Genomic DNA, 24,931 nt, shown 5'->3' on the forward strand with positions numbered 1-24,931 from the left:
GAGGTCGGATTCGGATTCAGCGCAGCAAAAACCTTCGGGTATACTAGGTCTGGTCTCTGGTTCCGGACCTTTGTCAAATTTTGTCGGCCTGTGTTATCTTTCTCCTATATACACCCGACGCACACACGAAACCGTTTATCTACCGTTTTCCTTCCACTTCACCCTAGTAAACTCCGCCCACTTTTTTACTTCACCCACCAATTTACCCGGGTGGTCGCCTGGAACGCACCCATAGGGGGAAATCAAAATTGCGTGCCATCTCTCCGAAATTAGAATTTTGATAAATATTAGTATGTCGTTTGCAGTATTTATACATCTAACATTTTCGATTGTACTGTTAGGTTGTCCACGTATGTGTAAATGAAAATATCTTTATGTTTTAATTTTATTGTATTAATGCTGTTACAAGTTTAGGAGGATTTATGAGAGAATCTGAGTTTAAAGAGAGATTTTTCATTTGTTGAGATTTCTTAATTAAAGTCTCTTCTCCTGTTCATGAAATATAATTTAGTGATTCTAATGTGACTGCCTTTCGCTGGCGCGCTTGCGTTAGATCCACACACTTGTTTACTGCAGTTGGCGCGCAATTTAAAATTGGAAACCACAATGGTACAAACGAAAATATTGAATGTACAAACAGTACAAACGACGTACAAACGTACGCAAAAAGAAAATTTGAGAAACTTGAATTTCGGGGGGATGCGTGAAATTAGCCCCCCGAAATTAATTTCGCCTCTAATTTCGTAACCAGGAGGGTTCAAACGAAAATATTGAATGTACAAACACTATAAAAGCGTACAAGCATATGCAAAAAAAAATCTAAGAAATTTGAATTTCAGGAGGATGGACCGAAATTTTGATTTTTCTCTAGCCGGACAACCACGAGGATACGAAAGAAAATATTGAATGTACAAACAGTACAAACGACTTAAAATTGTATGCAAAAAGAAAATTTGAGAAATTTTCATTTCGGGGGGATGGCACGAAATTATGATTTCCCCCTAGCCGGGCAACCACGAGGGTACAAACGAAAATATTGAATGTACAAAGAGTACAAAGGACGTACAAACGTATGCAAAAAGAAAATTTGAGAAATTTTAATTTCAGGGAGATGCGTGAAGTTAGCCCTCCAAAATTCATTTCGCCCCTAATTTCGTTACCAGGAGTGTACAAACGAAAATATTGGATGAACAAACAGTATAAAAGCGTACAAACGTATGCAAAAAGAAAATTTAAGAAATGTGAACTTGGGGGGGGGGGGGATTCATGGGGGTCGTCTTAGGAACGTCCCAAGGACGTTCTTGGGATTTTTATAGTTTTGTGCCCACTGGGATGCATATTCCTAAATATGATTAAACATTTTTTTCAAAAGGTTAACAAGTAGTAAATAGTCAATAGGTTTTTGTCACTAGAAAATTGTTACTCTTTGCAGAAGGTTTAATAATTAAGTGTATTGATTCATTCAATCCGTAGTTTACAATCCAATTTATCGTTTAAAATTGAGACCGAGATATAATATATTTTTAATTATTACAAAAGCTCTCCTTATTTCGGGGTTGCATACAAGTAATATTTTCCCTCGTGTGTTCGGATTATAGAAACTGAAATATTCTGGATTGAATTAAATATATTTTTAAAATATTGGTAATTTCTGCTGCTTTAAGTTATTTATAACACTGTAAAAAATGAATAATAATTATTAAAGATTTAACTGCAGCACCCATGAAGCCCATTTTTTGGCTTAAGTCTAGATATAATTCACATACTGCACGGATAAAAATGGACGTTTAAACGTACCATCTTAGATGTTCAGGATTAACATAGTTTATGTTTAACTATAGGACAGAAATCTAGATGTTCAAAGTTAGCATCTGTAGATATTAAAAAGTGAGATTTTACTCACAAACATCCAAAATGTTCAACTGAAATATGCGAGATATTACATGTCTGGTTATGTCAAATAACGTCTGTAAATATTAGAGGAGTTTACTTATTTCTGGTTATTTAAGAAAAGAATTAATAACTTATTTTTGAATTTAAAATTAAATTTTTCTTGTTCGTACATGAACAAATAACAGAAAAAGGTAATGAAATGTCGATCAGATGATACATTCAGTCAATTTGAGGTTATGTTTAATATTTTTAATTCAAAATAAAAAATGGATAAGTGAGCAGAGCACGAATGATCTGTAATCTGCATTTAAAATTACATCTATTCAAGGTCACTTAAACTCAAAATTTATAATAAATTTGTAAACATTTTGTCAAATGTGTTGGAGTCATACATCAACTGAAACTTAAGATCATACTTCCCTCGTTTAGACAGACAGAATTCGTTATTCAATTTTAATTAAGGGTAGCTAATTTTGATTCTTTGGAAATGTTCCAAATTTGTAATATTCCATGATTGTAATATCGGAGATATGTAGCCATCAAATATAGCCGTAAAATTCCAATGCGTGATGCGCAGGCGCTCGGACGATTTTAACATCTAAATGTGTTTCAGTTTTACATAAAAATATTTTTACGTCTAACATCTCAAAAATATTTTAGATATTTGGCATGCTCGCATTCGCCTAAATAATAAGTTAGAAAAGTGGAAAACTGCAGAAATCCTAAATTCATGAGCACATCCGTTTACCGACCGACGAGAATTGATGTCGAAAATTTGCTACCTAGTCTTAATACATGAGTATAATTCCTACGAGTATCGGTTTACACCTTCTGATACAAAACTGTTGCCTTACATGTTTAGTTTTATGTAATTAAAATAGTTGTAATTCTATTTACTTTTAACTGAAAAGAAACTATCGAATTTTTAAGTTTCTGGTCGTTTTTTTCATTTTGCTTGTGAAAATTAAGATAATTATTTAAGAATACAATAATATTAAAAAAGTTATTATAATTAATAATAATTATACGTTTAAATAGTTATCAAGAAAAGTACTTCAATTTAGTTAAGAAAACAATTATATAGGATCGAATTCTGAATAAAATACAATTTTTTCTATTAAGATAAATATATTGAGAATATAATTGATTAGATTATTTTGTAGTTAAGTTAGCTTCGTATAAACTATTCTTATTATCGTGACTCTTCTGGTTTGATTGTTTAAGAAATAAATAATTTATCATCCTTTCTATTTGATTGAAAATTTACTATTAGCACACTGCTTTTTACAGAAAAAGTGTTTCCAAAGAATTGATATAAAAGGAGTAATTTTCATATAAAATCAGTTTTATAATTTCGTATGTATACAAAACGTCTAGAACTCTGTACTCAAAAGTTTCATCTGATGAAGCAAACATCAGGGACTGTTGCAAGAAAATGGTATTTTTCTATTGCAAATAACAAATTACAAATCGTTAATAACAGAAGTGATACAAATTAAAAAAATTAATATCGCCATGGAAACGAAATATTAATTTTACACTTTTAACAAATTTTTACAACATGCTATAGTTCTTCGAACTATTAATGTGGGTAATTATAAGTTTAAGCGCATCTAAAGCGCGCGACTGTTGGTTCTTGCACTTCGCGCTCGATAATGTATTTGACTCGCGCTGCGTACTCGGTCTTTGTACTTATCCCACATTTGTGGGCAGGACTTGTAAAATTAAAGGTCAAAACATCGCCAACTTCAATTTGTTTAATGTAAATTCTTGTTTGTTAAAGCTCCTTCGGCTTTAACCAAAACATTTTCATCACGTATCTCGTGCTTTGCACTCGATTTTGTCCAAAATGTGATCTTTTCTACAATACTTATTTTTGTTTGTTTTGTTTGATGTTAGGGTTTTGACCAGGGGAATGCATTATTAATTTTAAAGTTAATTTCTTCGTCTACAAGGTTTATAATCAATATTTTTTAAATATTTATTTAAAATTGTGAAAAAAATTCTCCTTAGCTACATTATGTTCAACACTATTATATTAACTGTATCTTATATTTATTTCTGCATCTCGGACTTATTTTACATTACATTTTATTCCTAGCCACCCTGAAAAATGTATATGATTTCAATAAATTTATGTTATCCCTATTCATAATATGTATTAATATTTAAACATACGTATTTTTATTACTTTGTGTTTAAAATTAAAAAAGGGCACATCATATAAAAAAAATTTGGTTATTAAACATTTGATTTTAACTTTGTCGTTTTTCCATCAATTCCATGTGTTTATTTTAATGATATTTTTTACGATTTAAACCAAAAATACGCATCCTATGGAGTAAAGTGGCTCGAAAGAAATTGTAGATATAATTTAAGCGAAAAAATGTATTAGTTAAAATGTTATTGGAGCTTCTGTTGTTTTTTGAAATGTTTTTTTTTTTCATTTTGAATGTATTCTTATGAAAAAAGTTTATGACAATTTTGTAGATCTTCTTTTAATGCACAATTTTTGCTTATCCCTATGTTTTCGTACCTTGCATCGTTTTTTCAAACATTTGATTTTTTTATTGTGAATTTTATTTTTCACAATTAGAACAAAAACTACGAATTCTATCAAAAAATAATTAATAACAAGTTTGCACTTGTTTTTTCGGGTGAATAAATTTTGCCTCTATATTTCTTTCGTAGCTTGTATCCTTTGTCTACAAATTAAATGTTATTATTTTCAATGCTGTTTTTTTACGAATAAAACAAAACTACGCACCCTATCGAAAAGTAAATAAGAACAAATTGATAAATTTTTTTTGGGGTGAAGAATGTTTATTCATTAACCTTTTGTGTTCGCTTTCATAATTTGACCGCGAAATGAAATTTTTTATTTTTTATTATTTCTTGTGCCGTCCAAATTTAAATTCTTCGAAGAAAATCAAAAAGCTGTTATGATCATCTTGTAGGGCTGATGCAAACTGAAATATTGAATGAGAAGTAAAATGTTAGATTTGATGAATCATTTTTTTTCTTACTAGCAGACAGAATTCGGATTATAGTGCATTTGTATTATAAACCATTTTTACTCAACTTTCTCCTATATTAGATTGACTCACAAAGGAAAATCAATAAACAAAATAAATTCTAAAATATGTACAATAATTTGCGAAAACAAACCATTACCGATTGAAAAAGAAACTGGAATTAATTGCCTAGATCTTGTACTTTCCAGAGATCACACAATTGGCAAAGTAGGTGCACTACCGTCTTGAAAATATTGACAACTTCTAGCTCTCGTTGTCATAACTTTAATCACTTTAAAATTGTTCGAGTGTGGATTGACATTTACAATCAACAAGTTCTGCAATTTTTCGTCATACACCACAAATATCATTCGATATCAAAAGAGTCCATCCATTGTAAAAGGTTATCATCTCTCAACCAAAGAATAAAGTACCAGTAGATGTCATCTTCAATTCTTTAGTCTGAAACCCTCTTCTTTTAATTTTTCTAAAAAAATTGTTTAAGCTCCTGAGTCTACTTTGTAAAACTGCAGTTGGTATGGAATAGAGATTAAAAGAAGAAAGTGGAGTATAATAAACTATCCTGTCAGATGTACTAGATGGAGACATAGCGATATCATCAATATTATTAATCTTCAAATTTTCTTTAACCTGGTTCACAGTCAATTCCTTCGCTTAGTTTTCTCCCCAAATTGTTACATGAAGAACCTTCCATGAATTATTATTGGCTACGCAATAAACAGTAATGCAGGGATCCTTAATCCCAGCATCAATCGTATAATCAAAACCACCATGCTCATGATCCACAACAATATCATTAAGGGCATGTGATACTTCGTTGTGTGGTCAATCGGGTACAGTTTCACGGCTTTTTTCCACAAAAATGAAAATTTTAAAAAATGAATTCGGAGATGCTATAAAATATCATAACGGACGTTCCCGGACTCTTTTTTGAGGGATAATAACAAAAAAAATGTATTGTGTAACACATATAACCTCGAAATATACACACGTTGTTAGCAAAATCAAAATTTTTTTGATAAATAAACACAAAAAAAATGTGCGGGGACATCCGTTAGCATGTTCGCTATCATTTCCCAGATTTTTACGACTAAATATTTCTTATCCTAGGAAAAAAGCCGGGGGAATCTAACACTGAAAAAATCGATACTAATTCCTAAGCGCTATGAAAATTAATCACATTTTGCTAAATTAAAAATTTTTTGAATTACCCTACAAAAAAGTGTGTGGGGACGTCTGTTAGCATGTGCGCTATCATTTCCCAAATTTTTAAGACAAAATATTTATTATTCTAGAAAACAAGCCGGGGGAACCTAAAACTGGTAAAATCGACAATTTTCTAAGTATCACATGCCCTTAAGTAAAGCTGATTTGAAGGGTCCGCGGTCTAAACCAGTTATCTGCAGTCTTTTACCGCTCCTTTTCTATTTTGGTCCCCGGGATCGATTTTTTCTGCGTTGTTTTTCAAGCTACGGGATAGTTTCATATGAGCACAAATTTAAAATCGTTTATTTTAAAAATTTGCTAAGTGTTAGTACTCGAGACGCGTTGCTCACCTTCTTCTTTACAGCGATTTGTAGACGGCCGATTTGTCACTTCTACTAGCCAATGATTTTTCACCATCCGTTTTGTTTGGCCATATAGGTTCACTGATATTCCGTAAACAAATGACACGATATTTTTTATTTGTTTCAACTAAATTGATTGCCATGAGAAGTACTAGTTGCACTAATATTGTTTTCTTGTTTAAGCACTTATTTGAGGATTAAGCTAGAAAAAGATAATTTTTGGATGTTGATTGATATAGCTATGGAGTGACTAAGTTCTAAAGTATAATTTTTAATCCCGGGTCAGATGAAAATATTGCGAATAATTGAAAACTACAAATGTCTGTAATTAGAAGTTGGATTTTGAATGAAACTTCGGATTAAGGGTGAGCCGATTTAAGGAAAAAATGTATGTATGTATGAATAATTTGTATTGGTATGCATTTTTATTATTGTTTTTTATTTTTATTTTAAACGTGCTAAATTTTCTGATTTTGAAAATGTTTTGAAAACGTAGAATATAAAATTGAAAGACTTTGTAGATGCACAATTTTCAGTTTAAAGGGTTTCTAATCAAATCAGTTTTTAACAATACTGACTCCAATTCAAACTCAACTAAAACAAAAATTTCGAAAGTTTTTGTATATATTGTGGAACTTCTAAAATTGGAATCATTGCAACCCTGCTGTATAATATTTTCTTTAATTATTAATTTTCAATGTAATATCTCAAAATTGTCGGACTCTAAATTAAAAGTTCTAAAAAATGAATAATTTAAAATTGAAAAGTATTTGACTGTTAGATTCCAAGAATGACCAATAATTCTGAATGAAGTATTTAAAATTTAAAAATTTAAAATAAAAAAGTTGAGAATTGTTTTGTTTGAAATGAAAATAGGTAGAAATAGAACTATCTGAAATTAATATCTCAGTAACTGAGTAATTTCTTTAATTTCGAATGATATTAATTTTAGAGTTTAAAAACTTGAAATTTTAATGTGTTTAAGTATGAAAAAGTTTTAATATAACAATTAATGGAAATATGCCTTTTTTAAGTTTGAAATGAATTTCAGATTCGTTCGATTTTCAATGTTTCTTAGTATACATTTTTTCATTTCAAAATTTTTTGATTTAAAATTACGTAATTTTGAACGTTATTTAGAATATTCAAATTTATAAGGCTTATTCGGAATCATTGTGTTATTTGCCTGTAACGAACCTTGAAAAGTGAGCATTACAAAGCCTGCTGAAATATTATTAGTTCCGAACGCCGCCACACTGAAATATTAAGAGTGATCTAATTTTTTTGTAAACATATATACTACTCTAGCTCGAACTAATACTCCTTGTGATTTAATATACTATTTCAATTAAAAATTTAAAAAATATGAAGTTTTTATTTTGAAAAATTAAATTTTCAATTTCAGAATGTGAAATTTTATTCGCTTCAAATACAAAATTATTTAAATGTATAATGTTTCCATTATGAAAGAATCAATTTTTAATGCTTTTAAATAGAAACAATACAATTTCAATAATATGAATTTAATCAATTTTGAATATTTGGAAATTGTTCTATTTTTGAAATTTTGGTTTTCTTTGCAATAATTTTATTTTCAGATTCCTCCATTTAAAATAAAAAATTCAAGTTTTAATGCTCTGAATTAGAAAACATACAACTGCAACTTCTTTCTAATGAAATTGTCAAATTTTCGAAGTATTATAGTTAGAATTTTTTAAATTTTGTGGCCTTTTGATTACAAATTATTCCATTTCAAAAAATTTAATTCATTCGAAATATTGTTCTTTTTCTAACTTTTACGTCATTTAAAATTGTTTGATTTGGATCGCTTTCAATTTAAGAACGTTCTATATATTTTTTTAAACTTTAAGCGCTTTCAAATTGAAATTATTAATTATTATTTCGAAATCTTAATATTATACTCTTAACATATTACCTTTTAGTATTTAGAACTTTGTTTTATAATAGATTTTTAAATTGTTAATATTTTTAATGTTATGAACTGAAAAGTCAGGGACCTAAAAGTGCGTTTCGTGCGCATGCATTCCCTGCTAGTGTATAATAATTCTGGTGTTGAATAATGAGTGATTAAATTCTTGTTTCTTTTATCGCAGGTTATGAACATAAGATATCTACAACTCAAATGGTCAGATTTGCAGTCAATTAATTCTTAGCTCATTCTTAGTTAATTCTTAAAGTCTTAATTAATTATTATTTATTATTAAATAGTGTTAACTAGTTCATAAACACATTTTAATTACGAAGATCACTCATTACTAGAATTATTAGTTTTATTTTTTGTTGTTATTATTTAATTTTATTGTTAAGTAAGGCGAAACATTAGTAGATAAGTAGCGGATAACTTTGATTAAGGATGGAATGTAAATTTTATGTACAAGGAGCGGAGGCCCTCAAACCCGTAAATGGGAGAGTTTAAATATACATACATACATACATACATACATACATAAATACAAACATTCATACATTCATACATACATACATACATGCATGCATACATACATACATGCATACATACATACATACGTACGTACATACACACGTACATACACACAAACATACACAATGCATACATACATACATACATGCATACATACATTTAGGTCTGAACTTCATAAAATATTTATTACAAAACATTGTAATTAGAAATATTTAAATTATAATAAAATAAACTGTTATCAAACAAATTTATATTTCAAACCTCTAACATTCACAAATGAAATCAAATCTAGTAATATCGAATAAAGGGATCCCGGCTTGATGAAGTATTTAAAATTCGATTTTAGTTGATTTTATTTTTATACCTTCAGAAAAAAATAAGAACAAAATAAATCATCCATAAAACGAACTTGTCTGGAGAAGTATCATTGATCTTGTAGGCAACGCCCTGAGTACGTGATTTTTTTCATGGCAACAGCTTATTGCTTTCATGCACCTACACGAAGAGACAACCGGTTTTTCTAAATAATATTAATTGAAGGTTCTGCGGTAAGTAGAATTTTTCGTAATATATTCTTGAACCGATATCTTACAATGTTGCTCCTCATTAATGAGGTTAGGATTTAATTGGCGTCATTCAATTAATCTGGACATGCTCATTTTAAAAAAAAATTATTATTCAATGAAGTTATAATATAATTTATTCGTTTATTTAGAAAACATTGAATCGTTTATTGTAAAGAATGAGTGTGATATACAATTTAATTTCTTACATTATTAGCTGTGAAAGATCTTTTCTAATTGTGTTAAGATCCGTAAGCAGATTTTTGATAATCTAAAGTTTATTATTTAAGACTGCCATTTAACTTTCAGAAGACATTGAGAATGTTATATTAGAATAAGAAGACAAAATGGAAAAGTTAATATTTTTGTTTGAATATGCTGATATTTTTATAGTGTCCATTGTTTTAATTTTTTGTGATCTTGATTATAACAGTAGTTACATAAATCGACGAAATATAATTTTTTTTAAATTTATTATGAATCATTTTGAAACAGCAACAAAAACAACACCATCGCCAACGAAAACCCACAGTCATCAGCCATAACAACAGCAGCACCAAAAATAATGTTATTTAAACAAATAAAAAATTGAAGTTTATATTTCAAAAAGATATATTTTAGTTTATACAACACAAATAATAAAAATTTCTTAGAGATTATAAACATTTTCATACATTTTGTGTAGTTAGAAAATTTAAAAAATCATTTTTTAAATTTAAATTTCAGAACTAACTTCCTCTTCTACTTATTTACTAACTGTAGTTTTTTTTTAGTGTCGCTTTACTTTCAATGAAAATCTCACTGAATTATTTAGCAAAATCTATTTTATCCATGGCCGTATGGATTATTTAACGCCAGAAATGAAAAAAGAATTCAAATAAAAGTTACTATTTTAGGACCAAAAACTTAGCGATAAACAATTTTACGGTTAAAAAACTAATATGTAATTAGAGAAAGCGTGAAGAAAACTGGTCACTTTTTTTAGATTCTGTGATGCTTTTTGATAATTTATCTCACAAAATCCCTGATGCTTTTATAACAAAATAGATTTTTTAAATAATAAAACTTATTTTCGTAATTTTATAATGAGTTCATTCACTTATAGTAGTTGACCAATTTTATCACGTAGGAATTGGCAACGGTTTCTGTCATTTAAATACTGTTGTCCATTACTGGAAAAATTTTTTTCCACATTCACACAAGGCAAGCATAGGAATTACTCTATAAGCGTTAAAAACATTCAATCACTACCTGCTGCCAAGAAATTTCGTTTAGATAAAAAATAAACCTATTTTAAAAATAATAATTCTAGAAACTTAAATGTCGGATACCAAACTTACAACAGCTCTTTTATTTTGCCTATAGCTTAGGAGTCAGAAGGTCAAGTAACAAAATAAAAATAATGCAGATAAAATTATTTACATATGTAAAAGAAAATTTTTTTAATTTAACAAAATTTAGTTAAATTAATCAATTTTTGGATTAGTTTAAATAAATTTTTGCCAAAATAAAAATTAATTCATAATAATTGAAGCCAAAAATCTATGTATATAATTTTAAAAAATTGAGGTAGTTAAGTCAACATTTTTCTTAATATATTAAGTTTGCTCTATTATGGCAGATCCCCCAATTAAGAATTTTTATCAATTTATAATCAGTTATCAAATACAAATAAAAAAAATTATTTATCGTTCAGTAGATTAGTTTGCTCTAAGTTAGTACTATAAATTCTTCTTCGAATATGAAAAAAATGTAAAAAACATATCGGATCGTCCTTATGAATTTCCCCACTCCATCGAACCAAAGAGCGAACCAGTCCGAGGGTTTTAAGTCGAGTATTTAAATAGCGGTGCGCTACCCCAGAGTTTCAAATAGACAACGGCAGAGGTTGCGTTCGCTTCATTTTTCAAATTCAGTTCCTCTTCTTTTTATTTGATTTACATCAACATGCGCTTTTGTAAGTATCTTTTAATATGCTTATTATTTAATATCGTACTTGAAACTAGCAAAAACCGCCTTATATGCTATGGTAACTTCCTAATTTCTTGATCTTAAATTTTGCAGGAACAATACCTTATTATTTTAATTATTTATTACATCAAACGTTTGAGCTAAAAATAATACATGTAAAAAAACATATAAGATTCAGAATTTGAAATTTAAAGTCATTTTAGCTTTTACAAAAATGAAAAGATTGTATTGAATTTTTGAATGGTGCAAAATTGATCTAATTATCGAATAATTTAAATGAATTATTTAATATTATTTTATACTAATTATTTTGCTCTAAAGGCTGTTAATTTATTCATATAATTAAAGAAATATTTTCAGCATTAATAATTGGTCTCTTTGTGGCGTGTACTACAGCAAAAAGGATGGATGGTTCTTCTCTAAGAATTATCTCAGACAGTATTCGTGACTTTTCTTCACGGTTCACCAGGGTAAAGGATAATTTAATTTTGATTACGAAATTAAAATATGAATAAGTCCATTTCTCCAAATTTTTTATCATGAAATATTATAAGAAATTAAAAAAATTCTTTTATACAATAATTGAAAAAACTATTCATTTACTTTTTAAATAAATGGAGGGGCCGGATTCTATAACCCACTAAATTTCCAAAAAAGTTTCTCGTATAGTTTCTCTTATAAAGAATTCAAATATGCATATTTTGTGAAACATTGGATAAATCAGGCACTCAAATCTTCAAGCTCATAGGAAGTCGAGCAAGCTTTGAGCAATTAAAAAATTCTAATGAGAAAGTCGTTCGGATAGGTATAAATATGTTTTTTACGGGAATAATAATACAAAAGAAGTCATCATTTAAGAATAAAAGTATTCATAAAAAAATATTGAAATGTGAATTTGTTTGTAAAAATAGTTTAAATAATTAACAGTTTGTTGTTGATTCAAAAAATATGACAGCAAGAAGTGACTCGCAAGACATTTATAGTCAATTACGTGAAGACAATGTTAATATGATGGACAATAATGGTAAACATGGGGATTTTATATATAAGAATCGCTTAAATAAATTTAATATTTTGTCAAATTTAGACATGGTAAAACTGTATATTCGTTTACAAAAATAATTGAAATAATTAAAAAAGAGCATCTACTTTTATATTATTGTAATCGAACACTAATTTCTCTCATATTTTATGCAAAAACAATGAATTTTAACAACTAATATTTACAGATCATGACAAAATTAAATTTTTTATAACACCATAAACAACTTTCCTTTTACTTCAATACATTAAAAACTGTTCCTGTATAGTTATTAATTTGATTTAAGATCTCTGTCTTATTCAATTTTAGAATCTTTAAAATAGTGGCACTCTTAAAATTTAAAATAAAATATAAAAATTATTTGTCATAGAACAAGAAATGTTGTTTTGGCTAAAATAATTTTTTCACAGATGCTTTTCATACCTGGAAGCCTTATGATAATTAAAAAAAACTGTTGAGTAATTTTTGTAAAAAAAAAAAAAAGAAATCAAATTAAAAAAACATTTAGGACCCAACAATAATTAAATTTCAAAAACCAAAACTTGTACTATATTTTTCTAGAAGAATTCAGTGTTTTCTTTTGTAACAAAATTCTAAGACCAACATTTCTCATATTAAAACTAAAAAAATAATCCAAACATAATCACATTCAGAAAAAATACTTGTGCTGAATTGTGCTCGACAAATGGAGTTTCTCTTCCTTTCTATAAAGTAATCAAATTTGGAAAAGCCAAAACTTGTGCTGTGTTGTACTCGACAAATTCAATCTTTTCCCCTGTAACAAAATTCTTTGAGACCAGCAGTTCTCATATTAAAACTGAAAATGTCAACGTGAAAAAAAAAACAAATACAAGACCCAAAAATGATCAAATTTCAAACAACCAGAACTATAGTGCTAAATTATACTCTAAAGAATTGAGTTTTTTTAAAACAAAATTCTGCGGGACCAATAGTTTTCACATTGAAATCAAAAATATTTAAGCTAAAAAACGTACAAGACAACAAATAATTTATTTTAAAAAAAACTTATGTTGAATTGTGTTTTACAAATGCAGTCCTTTTTAAGTTTTGTATAACCAATAGTCCTCAAATAAAAACCAAAAAGATTGCATTTAAGGAGCACAATTTAGTACAAGGTTTATAATTTTTAAATTTTATTATTCTTGAGTCTTGTATATTTTTTGAGTTTGATATTTTGGCTAATATATTTAATATATTATATATTTTGAGAACTATTGATTTTGTCGAATTCTGTTGAAGAGGGAAAAGACTGCATTTATTGCAATACAAATTTATCATTTATTATTGTTTTTTACGGTTAAGCTTTTGGAATTTTACTTTGCTGCATAAAATTGTGTATACCTCGAGTCACCTATGTCAGAGTCATTTAATTTGCGCTAGTAATAAGTTGCGGTTCTCGAAAAAAAAACAAAAGTTTTTCAATAATCGTGTACACACAAAAGATTAAAAGTTTATCACAATTTAGCACAACTTTAATTTTTTTGATATATTAAGTTTACGGTTCTAATTTCTGAAACACCCCTTATAGCTGAAAGTTAAAAAATCAGATTTGATTTAAATATAAAAATATCGTATTCTAGCAAATAGTGGTAACATTTTTTCTTACAATAATACAGTATTTTTTAGTATTTAGGAGAAAGAGAACGCTTTAATTATGTTGCATCGCCCCTGGGGCTTGGCATGTCGCTTGCTATGCTGGCTTATGGTTCTGAAGGAATGACAGCGGAAGAACTTTACAGATGTCTTCACCTTCCATCAGATCCAACAATTGGTCTCAATGGATATCAATGTCTTCTGAATATGTTAAAGGTATTTAAAAAGAAATACGAGATTTCTTAAAAATCTGGTTTGCAGAAAAATATTTCATTTTATTAGTTCAATTAGGTATTCAAGTTGATCTTCTGACAGAGATAAAGATTATATTTCTTATCGTTTGTAGCAAAAAGATCATCTAATTTTTTTAATTTAATTTTTCCTATATAAAGCACGTTTTGTTGCATTTTTTTAGGAATGAAGGAAAATATTATATTCTCTTTGGATACCCGATGTTTTTTTAACTTTTACATTATTATTATATTTAGCTGATTAATTATGATGAAGGAATTACAATTTAGACTCAGAATAATTGTGATATTTGTTTTTCTTTTTCGTTGTGAAATACGAAAATCTGGCAATAGTTTGAAGTTTGTGAATGTTTGCAATAAAAATGTAAGTACTTGCTAATAAAGGGTGAATAGCATCTTAATATATACATTTATAAAAAAAATGATTTTAAATCAATTTAAAATTCATACAATTAAAAATAGAAGTTCTTCAATATCATTACCAAATTTTTATTTTTCTATTATTATTGTATTATGAGTGACACAAAATTGAAAAAAGGACATTTTTAAATATAATTATGTAAAATTTGGATTTTATTGTTTTTTACACGTATCACCTTTGCCAGTGCATGATGACCGAAAATCTGAAATCGTTAATACACTAACAAGGAAAATTAAACATTTTTCTTCACGCAAGTTTTTGTGCAAAGAGGAGATAAATTTAAAAGTAAAAAATGAAAAGATAATTTTGGAAAAACATAAAATAAGAATCAAATTATTTAAATATGCATGGCGCCATTTTCAAATTATATCTCGAAACTATTTTTGTTAGGAAATCCGCGTTCATACTTGAATGAAGCTGTCGTTTTTTTGTTCTTTAAAATGAATAAACCTGATAACTTAAACGCTTTTGAGAACTGTGAGATTATCTAAATAATATATTAAATAATTTAATAATAATAATCAATAGAACAATGAGCTCGATCATTTCAAAATAGAAAATGTAAAGTTTTTCGTTCAAGAAACATAACAGAATCTAAATAGACAAAATTAATTAAAAGGCTTTACTTACGCCAAGTATGTTTTTCAACTAACAAACTTTTGGTAATAATTTATAGAGGTGAAGGAGATTGCTTAAAATATTTTAAATAGATGGCAGAAAAAGCAGTTTTTACTCTACTAATTTAATTAAAAAATAATGTGAAAATTTTTGTTGAAACTTTTAAAATAACAAGGTTTTTTAACTTATTTTATTATTTTACCTTTTTAAAAATTTAAGTTACTAGATGAAATATTTTTAATTATTCAAAATAAATGATAAATTAAACATTGAAACAATTAAAAACAATTTAATCTTATATTTCTGCTCTGAATGGAAATATGAAGTTCCTGCAAGAAGATTCAATATTTTTTATTGCAGAATGTTGAAAATTTTTTTAATTTCAATCTTTTTTCATCATCTAAATAATATTCACAAGCCCTTTAGATTTGTACATTTTTATTCAATTTTATTTTGAATAAGTGAAAAAATGATATTTTTAAGATAAATTTCAGAAGTTCTATAAATTACATTAAAAGTTTTTTAAACGCATTAAAGTTTCCAATAGTTCGGAAAAGTTTGTATCTATACAGATTGACAAAACTTTTTGAATTTATTTTTAATTTGTTAGCTCCGTGGAACTGAGTTATTCTCTTAAACAAACTCAAAATAAAAGAAGATAATAATTGATAAATCTTAATACATTTTTTATCTTCCTTCGGATCGAAATAAAAGTTTTTAAAAGAGATACAAAGTAATTAAAAAACTGAAAAGGGTTTAAATAACTTGATGTCAAATGTAGATTGTTGAAGTTTTCGAAACCAAATTTCAAAGTTCTTCAAAGATTTTAAAAGGTTTAATCAGATAATTGAAAAATCTTATAAAAATTCTTAGGAATGTTTAATGTCATTCCTTATTTTAAGAAATTTATTTAAAGAGAACATTTTAAAATATTTTAAATCATTTGATTATAGTTTTAAATTTATCAAAAACAACTCCAGAAGATTTTGGGGGCAATTTTAGGAATAATTCGAGTCAGCTTAAAATACATTATTTTGAATCTTACTATTTTTTCTACATATTTAAAATCCTTAAAAATGTTTTTGTAATTTCTCGAGAAACCTAGAAACATTATATTTACACAATCTCAAAGTGAATGAAAAAATTTTTGAACAAATAGTTTGAAATTTTCATTTGTTTTGGAAATTTTTTTCTGGTAAAATTACAATATGCCTGCTTCCTTCCTTTACTGGGTAAAAAATATTTTTCGACTGGAAATTGAAGATTTGTTTTGCAAATTCGAGTTTTTGCTTTAAAAATTCATCTTTTTTATAAATTTCATATTTTTTATTAAAATTTTTAACTGTTTGGTTTTAAATTAAAATAATTTTAAGTTGAGGATTCATGTATTTTGTTAAAAATTCGTTTTTTTAGACGAATTCAATTCTTTTTAACGGATTTAATTAAAAGTGAAACTACTTTTTTTTAAATTCCCTTATTTGGTTAAAGAATTATCATTTTAGTTCCAAAATTCATTTCTTTGGTTGGAAATGTAACTATTTTGGTAATAATTTGTTTCTTTTGGTAGAAAATAATCTTCTTCGTTAAAATATAAAAAATTATATTGTTGGTTGAAAATCCATAATTTTTTGTTGAAAAGTCATCTTTTTGGTTTAAGAATTCAAATACTTGGTGAAAAATTTAATTAATACTTATTGAAAAGTATTTTTCATTTTTAATTATTCAAAATCCGTATACTTTAAGGATAGTGATTTGTGACCAATTTTATGTTACGTTAGCGTTTTGCATCGAAAATTTATATTTTTAAACATGTAACAGTAGATTTGAATCCAACCATTTTTGTTTAAACTCATAATATGTATTTAAAAAACTCAAAAACTTTGGATTTCAGTAGTGTTTTTCGCCTGAAATTAAAATGGATTTAAAAAATCTTTAGATTTCTAAGAAGATTTATAATTTTAAAACAACTTTAGGATACGTTAGCATTTTGTTTAACAAATGTGCGTCTTCCAACAAAAATTATTATAATTTGAACAAGTTTTATAATCTTTTGACACTAACTTTCTGCCCTAAAAGGGCAAGAGAAAAAGGTTTTGAGTTATTGGCAAAAATTATCATTTTCATCAAGAAAATTGATTGAGAGTGTCGAAAGTCCTATTTTTATTCTAAATTATTGCCACTTTTCATAATTAACATGTAAATCATAATTTTCTAACAAAAAATGTAGCTGAAAACATTGTTTGCATTTTTAATTTTTGATAATTTTGTCAGATTATTATGCAAATTCTAACTGCTACCGAATAAAAAAAGTAAAAATACCATTTCCATAAAATTCTAAAATGTGTTAAGTAACATTAACTACTTATTGTAATATTTTTTTATGTAAAAAAGAATTTTAAAGATTTCCATTTAAATACATTACAAGAAATGCTATCATTTTGTGCCGATAATTGCAATTTCCAGATGCATTTTTAGCCTTTCAGACATGGTAATTTCCTAACAAATTAAGAAACGATCCAAAATAGTATCCAATAATTAGGGGCATTTATTTAAATTTGTTTTTGCGAGATCAGATTATCACTGTTTTGAAGCTAATTTTGAGTAAAACTGTTTAAAAGTGGAAGTTTTACCACCGAGTTTATGCATAAACCAGGAGAAGCTAACATGAAGTACACTACTAGATGAACTGATTTTTGTTATATTCTGTGAGTGTTTATTATCTAAATTTGATATTGGTATTTTCCATATATTGTACAAACATATTATATATTAATTCTGAAGTAAAGATATCAGTTTTCATCAATTATCAAAAGTATCATCCTTGCTCTTCTTTTCTCTTATTTTCGATAATAGGTCATACGAAATACAAGAATTTATAATGGATGTCAATATATATTTCTATTATTCTCAAATATTTATTTTATTAATGAAATTCTAATAATACAAGAGTTAAATAATAACAACTGACGTATCTTTGCGGTTCATTATTGCTTTAAAATAAAGAACAAAGACAGTAGAAGGAAATCTTATAATATTTTATTATGTCAGAACTGAATCATTTAATGTAAAGGCTCATATGATTCGCTAGTCTCTACATTTGAATTGGCTTTAAATATTATAGTGATTTCAGATAGTACAAGTAGTTCAGGTAATCCCAATTAATTCTTTTTAATATGAAATATCATTTCATTTCAGGAAAAGGGAGAAAACGAACTGATTATCAGTCAAAAAATCTTTATCTACAAAGATGTTTCAGTAAACGAATCATATACTAGCATGCTTGCTCAATATTTCCACTCAGAAATTGGTCATGTCAATTTCAAGGATTCAAAAAGTGCAGCTGAAGATATCAACTTATACGTCTATGGTCGCACTAAGCAGAAGATTAAAATTTTTATCAGACCAGGTTGGTTTTTTGCCTTTCTGAATGTTTGCGAATTAAGGAGCTGAATTCTATAATGAAATACAAATGTTTTTTTGGGGGTTTTCAAACGGGCCCTCAGTTTGTTTATAATTAATTCCAAAACTTTAAAATCTTCTAAAAGATTCTTCTAAATCTTCTAAAGAGAAATAATTTTCCATATTTATTACAGAGGAAGTCAATCCAGATACAAGTATTATCTCCATGAACGTTATGTACTTCTGTGGCAAATTTAAAACATCATTTAATCGATCTTTGATTGATCAGCCCTTCTATATTGGTGAACAAAATACGAAGAGAGTAAAATGTATGTCTGGAATGATGAATCAATTGTTCTATGGCAGGATTTCTGAACTCAAAGCCTCATTTATTGAAGTTCCATATGAGGTACTACATGAAAAAAGTTGAATGTGAAAAATGTTTATTAATTCAACTAATTTGAAGCATTTTAGATTATCCTGCCTCTTACCAACCTTTAATATTTACAATAAATCATAATTTTTTATATTTAAATAACCATTAAAGACGAACTAAAGTTGTTTCAACTTTAAAAAGCCAGCATTGTTAAAGATAATTTTCAAAAACCAGGCTAATGTTCCCATCGCCAATTGTCTTGGGTACGTTTTTATTTAAAAAAATATATATTTATGAATTATACCATTGTTATTTTTAGAAGGCCATGTGATATGTCGATGACGTGACCAGATTCCTACCTTACCGCCACTTTTTTTATTTCCTAACTTATTATCACGTAAAACTCCACATCGATTTAATAAAATTGGGATACTAAACAAGAAGCACTAAGAATGGTGGTTCTGGTCCTAAATTTGTATAATTATAAAAAAAGGTTTTTTGTAAATATTTTTTTTCTTTTTTCATAAATATTAAAATTTAGGACCAGCCCCAGCTTTCGTAGTACTTCTTATTCATTATCCCAAATTTTCAACTCGAGGTAGCGCTTCATGTGAAAATAAGTTGAGAAATAAAAAAAGTGAGGGTAAGGTAGGAATCTGGTCACGTGACCCACTCGTCACATGGCCTAAAATAAATCAATTTTCACCTGAAATTTTTTTTTTGAAGTGAACCTTCAGTTTTCTTCCAAAATCGATTAGAATTGACAATCGAGGTATTTTCCTCGATTTTATCAATCATTTTTAACAATGCTCATTTTTGAAGTAAAGGTAACTTTGGGATACCTTTAATTTTAGTCAGAGGAATTATTGTAATTTAATGACGCAATTAAAATTTTATGTTATTCGAAGTACTGTAGTGAATTTATTATGAGTGCGATTTTTTTCTATTCAAGGGTCGTGAATTGTCTCTATTGTTGATTCGTCCAGATGAAATCAACGGAGTAAGGGATCTTCAGAAAAGACTCGAGAAATTTACAATTCCACGCTTGCTCAGTTTCGGAAGTCTACGTGATGTTTCAGTTAGCATTCCTTCCTTCAACGTTGAAAGTTTTCTAAATCTCAAGGATATCATGCAGAAGGTATATTATGCAAATAAACATTTAAATGATTGAAATTAGGCTATAGAGTATTCAGGATTATTGCAAACCATATATTCTAATATTAAAGGAGTGAACGAACAATTTTTAATAATTGAATCTAAAATCGTTCAATTTTGAACGCTTTATATGTATATGAAATTATTCAATTCTAAAAAATATTTAAGTGAAATTTGCAATATTGGTTATATATTTTCATATGTGAAAATACTGCTGAATTTGGAATTTTCATAAATTAAAATCTTGGAATTTGAAATTGGTAGTATTCTAAATTGTTCAAGTATTGTATTGCAAATTATCTATGCTTCGAAAATTTATAATCTGATCACAGTAAACTCCAGGAATCAATTTTATCTTCCAAAAAGATAAAAGCGTTGCATCACGTTTATCTAACGAAAGATCAAATTTATCTGAAAAAAATAAACTTAACCTGAAAAAAGATACTTTATCTGACGTAAATATTTTTTTTGACACAGGTTATATGTCAGACGGCTGCGTCTATTTTCACTGAAAAAATGTCCTTCAGTAATTTAAAAATCCACGCGTTATTCAATTTTAAATAATTTCACGTTATTTCACTAATTTGAAACCCAAAAATCACTCACCGACACTTACTGAATACACAGTCTACACTTTGGTTAGTTTATACCAAATAGTGTTTGTTTACAATTTTTGAAGTCTACATCAGGGTCGATAGAAAAATAAAGATTTGTTCAACAAACTGTATTCAGTACACTGACTCACGCGCAGCGGCGTGAAATTAGTATAGATATGTCTAAAATGGTACAAAAGTGTAAAATTGTCAACCGAACTAAAATTCAATATGTGACGTTAAATAAAACAATGGAAAGTGGAAAATTCCTCCAAAATAGCAACGTAACCTCAAATACTTAAATCATTAAGATCATATTGAGAATATATTTACACTGTGAAAAATTTCTGTTGGAAACTCCCACTACATGTATTGGAAGTTTATTTCCGAAACGTAAGGTAACGCTGCAACACACAATTTTGTAGTTTCCCAATTCTGGCATTGGTTTACTACCTTGCATGGCTTCGAATGTTATAATACAAGTCTAGTAGCTGGATATCTCGACGCCTCTTGAAGAGAAAAATTAGAACAACAAATGTAAATCATTTGTGAGAACACTTGTTCCTGGCAAACAAATTTCTGCCGGCGTGAAAAAAGTTTGCACCAGATCGAGCACCAGGTAGTAATAATACGAATTCTACGAAAAACTTTTAAAAATTTAAATTCTGTGTATAATGAAAACAATTCCAAATGGTCAGTCGACGACTCGGGTGCACCAGGTCGCGCCCCAGGTATTTTAGTACGCATTCTACGAGAACTTTTCCAAAATTTAGATTGTTTCAACAGATAAAATGATTAAAAATTGTGATTTAACAATCCGGGCGCACCAGATCGAGCACCAGGCAATATAATACGTATACTACGAGAACTTTTTAAAGAATTTAAATTTCGTCAATAATGAATAAAATTCTAAATTGTCAGTCGACGACTCGGGTGCACCAGGTCGCGCCCCAGGTATCTTAGCACGTATTCTACACGAACTTTTTTAAAATTTAGATTGTTTCAACAGCTAAAATTACTAAAAATTGTGAGTCGACGATCCGGGTGCACCATATCGAGCACCAGGTAGTATAATACGTATTCTACGAGAACTTTAAAAAAATTTAAATTTTGTGAATAATGAAAACAATTATAAATGGTGAGTTGGCATCCTGCGTGAACCAGGTCGCTCCTCAGGTAGTTTAGCACGTATTCTATGAGAACTTTTTCAAAATTTAGATTATTTCAACAGCCAAAATTACTAAAAATTAGAGTCGACTTGGGGCGCGACCTGGTGCTCCCGGGTCGTCGACTAATCATTTGAATTCGTTTTCATTATCCACAAACTTTAAATTTGTTTAAAGTTCTCGTAGAATACGTATTGTACTACCTGGTACTCATTCTGATGTACCCAGATCATTGACTAACAATTTTTATTAATTTTGGCTGTTGGAACAGTCTAAATTCTGAAACAGTTCTCGTAGAATACGTGCTAAACTACCTGGTGTGCGACCTGGTGAGCCCGTGTCGTCGACTGAACATTTGGAACTGTTTTCATTATTCACAAAATTTTAATTTTTTAAAAGTTCTCGTAGAATACGCATTAAACTACCTGGTACTCGACCCGGTGCACCCGGATCGCTGACTCATCATTTTAAGTAATTTTGGCTGTTGATAATTTCCTTGCGCACAGTTTTCGTTTTACAAACGCTCTAATACATGTATTGGAATGCTGGACGATGACTTCACGATTTACAACACTTACAATACATATATTGCAATTTCGTCAGTCCAATACCATGGTTGCAATTTTACCTTTCGCTTGTATTGGAGGATTCTGGTAGATGTGCGGTAAAACTCTAAACATTTGTAACAGTGTACGTATTAAACTACCTGGTGCTCGACCCGGTGCACCCGGATCGTCGGCTCACAATTTTTAGTAATTTTGTCTGTTTGAACAATGTAAATTTTGAAAATGTTCTCGTCGAATACACATTAAACTACGTGTTGCTCGACCTATTGCACCCGGATCGTCGACTCGCAATTTTTAGTTATTTTGGCTGTTGAAACAATCTAAATTTTGAAAAATGTCTCATAGAATACGTGCTAAAATACCTGGGGCACGACCTGGTGAACCCGGGTCGTCGACTAACCGTTTGGAACTGTTTTCATTATTCACCAAATTTAAATGTTTTAAAAGTTCTCGTAGAAGTTCTCGTCAGTTTGGCTGTTGATAATTTCCTTGTGCACAATTTTCGTCTTACAAACGCTCTAATACATAAATTGGAATGCTGGACGATGACTTCACGATTTACAACACTTACAATACATGTATTGCAGTTTCGTCATTCCAATACCATGGTTGCAATTTTACCCTACGCTTGTATTGTAGAATTCTGGTAGATGTATGGTAGAACTCCCAACATTTTTAACAGTGTATAATTACGCAAGCTTATTTGGCATAGAATTTATGATTTAAAATCAGTCACTCGCATTTATTCTTTCGCCGAAAGTGAGGTATCAAGTTTGCAAACTAAAATGTACGTTCGCTCATAACATGCGAACAAACGAGCGAAAAAAAGCTCTATCGCGAAAATTATACAAATGTGGAATATTATACGGACGAATCTAAAATCACTATATAGTGGAGAAATTTTCGTTAGAAAATAGTAATTTATGCGCAATCGGTAATTTTACCAGTCTGGGGAATCTTACTGTGTACAGCGTGAGTCCTTTTTTTAGACACTCTGAACGTAGTGATTTTCAACACGTCGTATGAATTCATGCAATCTCAGAATTAAGCCTGTAAGAGACGTCATTCTACACAACATGTGGAAATTTGCTGTCTAACCTGTAATTTTAATTCATCTAAAGTCACATTTGATATGTGTAAATTTACACTTTGAAGTGCAATTTTAAAACGTATTTTTTATATACAGTGTAAGTGTAGGTGATTGATATTTGGGTTTAAAATTAGTGAAATAAAGTGAGAATATTTAAAATTGAATACCGCGAGGATTTTTAAATTTATAAAGGATATTTTTTCTGTGAAAATAGACGCAGCCCTCTGACATATAACCTATGTCAAAAAAATATTTACGTCAGATAAACTATCTTTTTTTCAGATTAAGTTTATCTTTTTTCAAATAAATTTGATCTTTCGTTAGATAAACGTGATGCAACGTTTTTATCTTTTTGAAAAATAGCCCTCCCCTAATAATAAAATGGTTTACGTAATTTTTCAAATAGTAAAAAATTGTAAGAATTTTTTAAAAATAAAGTAATTTTCTCATTTTTACTGCTCTCAATTGAAGCATTGTTGTTTTAATTGTAAATCTTTAAAAATTGACATATTTTCCATTGAAAATTTTTAAAATTCAAGAATTTTCTACTGTGAATCATTAAAATTGAAATACATTTGAAAAAACATTTAAAATTATGTATCTTTAAAATATAAATAATCTTACAAATTGATTGATTTTCAATTGTAAATATCATTAAAATAGGTCGGTGTCGAAAATTGAAATCATTAGAAAGATTCAAAATTTCAGAATCAGTCAGAAAATTATTAAAGTGAAAATGAAATAAATCATTTTACGGAAATAAAATATTTATTATAAGAATAAAAATACATTGTTCTAAACGAAAGAAATTTCTTTGATTGAAGAGAACTTTTTTCGAATCAAAGAACCTGTTTATTTTTTGTCTTTTGGGAGATTTCTTTGCTTTTAATTCCTGCTGAGATTAAATCTGTATACAGCTGACTGAAAGCGATTACAAACCCTTTACTAAAGGGTTTAAATATGTTGATTTCCTATTAAATCTGCCCTTATATCTAGAAATATGGATGACCATGGAGGGTACATTCACTAAATAGTGCAAAGCCAAAACCATATAAATATTTTAAAAAATGTTGAATTTTCGTTGTACTGCATCGCAACATCCCCTCTACTCCTACCCCAAAAAGTTGTTACGTAATTTATGGATAGACG

At 28.3% G+C, this 24,931-nt stretch overlaps 1 protein-coding gene across 2 annotated transcripts in view; it reads left to right on the forward strand.

The window, feature by feature from the left end:
• Nucleotides 1-24,931, forward strand: part of LOC117171733 (alaserpin-like) — a 35,559-nt gene that overhangs the window by 8,797 nt on the left and 1,831 nt on the right. The window contains exons 1-6 of one of the 2 annotated variants that reach the window (XM_033359299.1): nucleotides 11,367-11,477; nucleotides 11,852-11,961; nucleotides 14,181-14,363; nucleotides 18,633-18,843; nucleotides 19,031-19,245; nucleotides 20,165-20,350. In XM_033359299.1, coding sequence (XP_033215190.1) covers nucleotides 11,468-11,477; nucleotides 11,852-11,961; nucleotides 14,181-14,363; nucleotides 18,633-18,843; nucleotides 19,031-19,245; nucleotides 20,165-20,350 — 915 coding nt within the window. In that variant the 5' untranslated portion in view covers nucleotides 11,367-11,467. Of the gene's footprint in view, nucleotides 1-11,366; nucleotides 11,478-11,851; nucleotides 11,962-14,180; nucleotides 14,364-18,632; nucleotides 18,844-19,030; nucleotides 19,246-20,164; nucleotides 20,351-24,931 lie in introns of those variants that run through there. The other variant, XM_033359298.1, reaches the window with a different exon arrangement.

This window comes from Belonocnema kinseyi, chromosome 4 (assembly GCF_010883055.1).
Source record: "Belonocnema kinseyi isolate 2016_QV_RU_SX_M_011 chromosome 4, B_treatae_v1, whole genome shotgun sequence".
Taxonomy (NCBI): Eukaryota; Metazoa; Arthropoda; class Insecta; order Hymenoptera; family Cynipidae; genus Belonocnema; species Belonocnema kinseyi.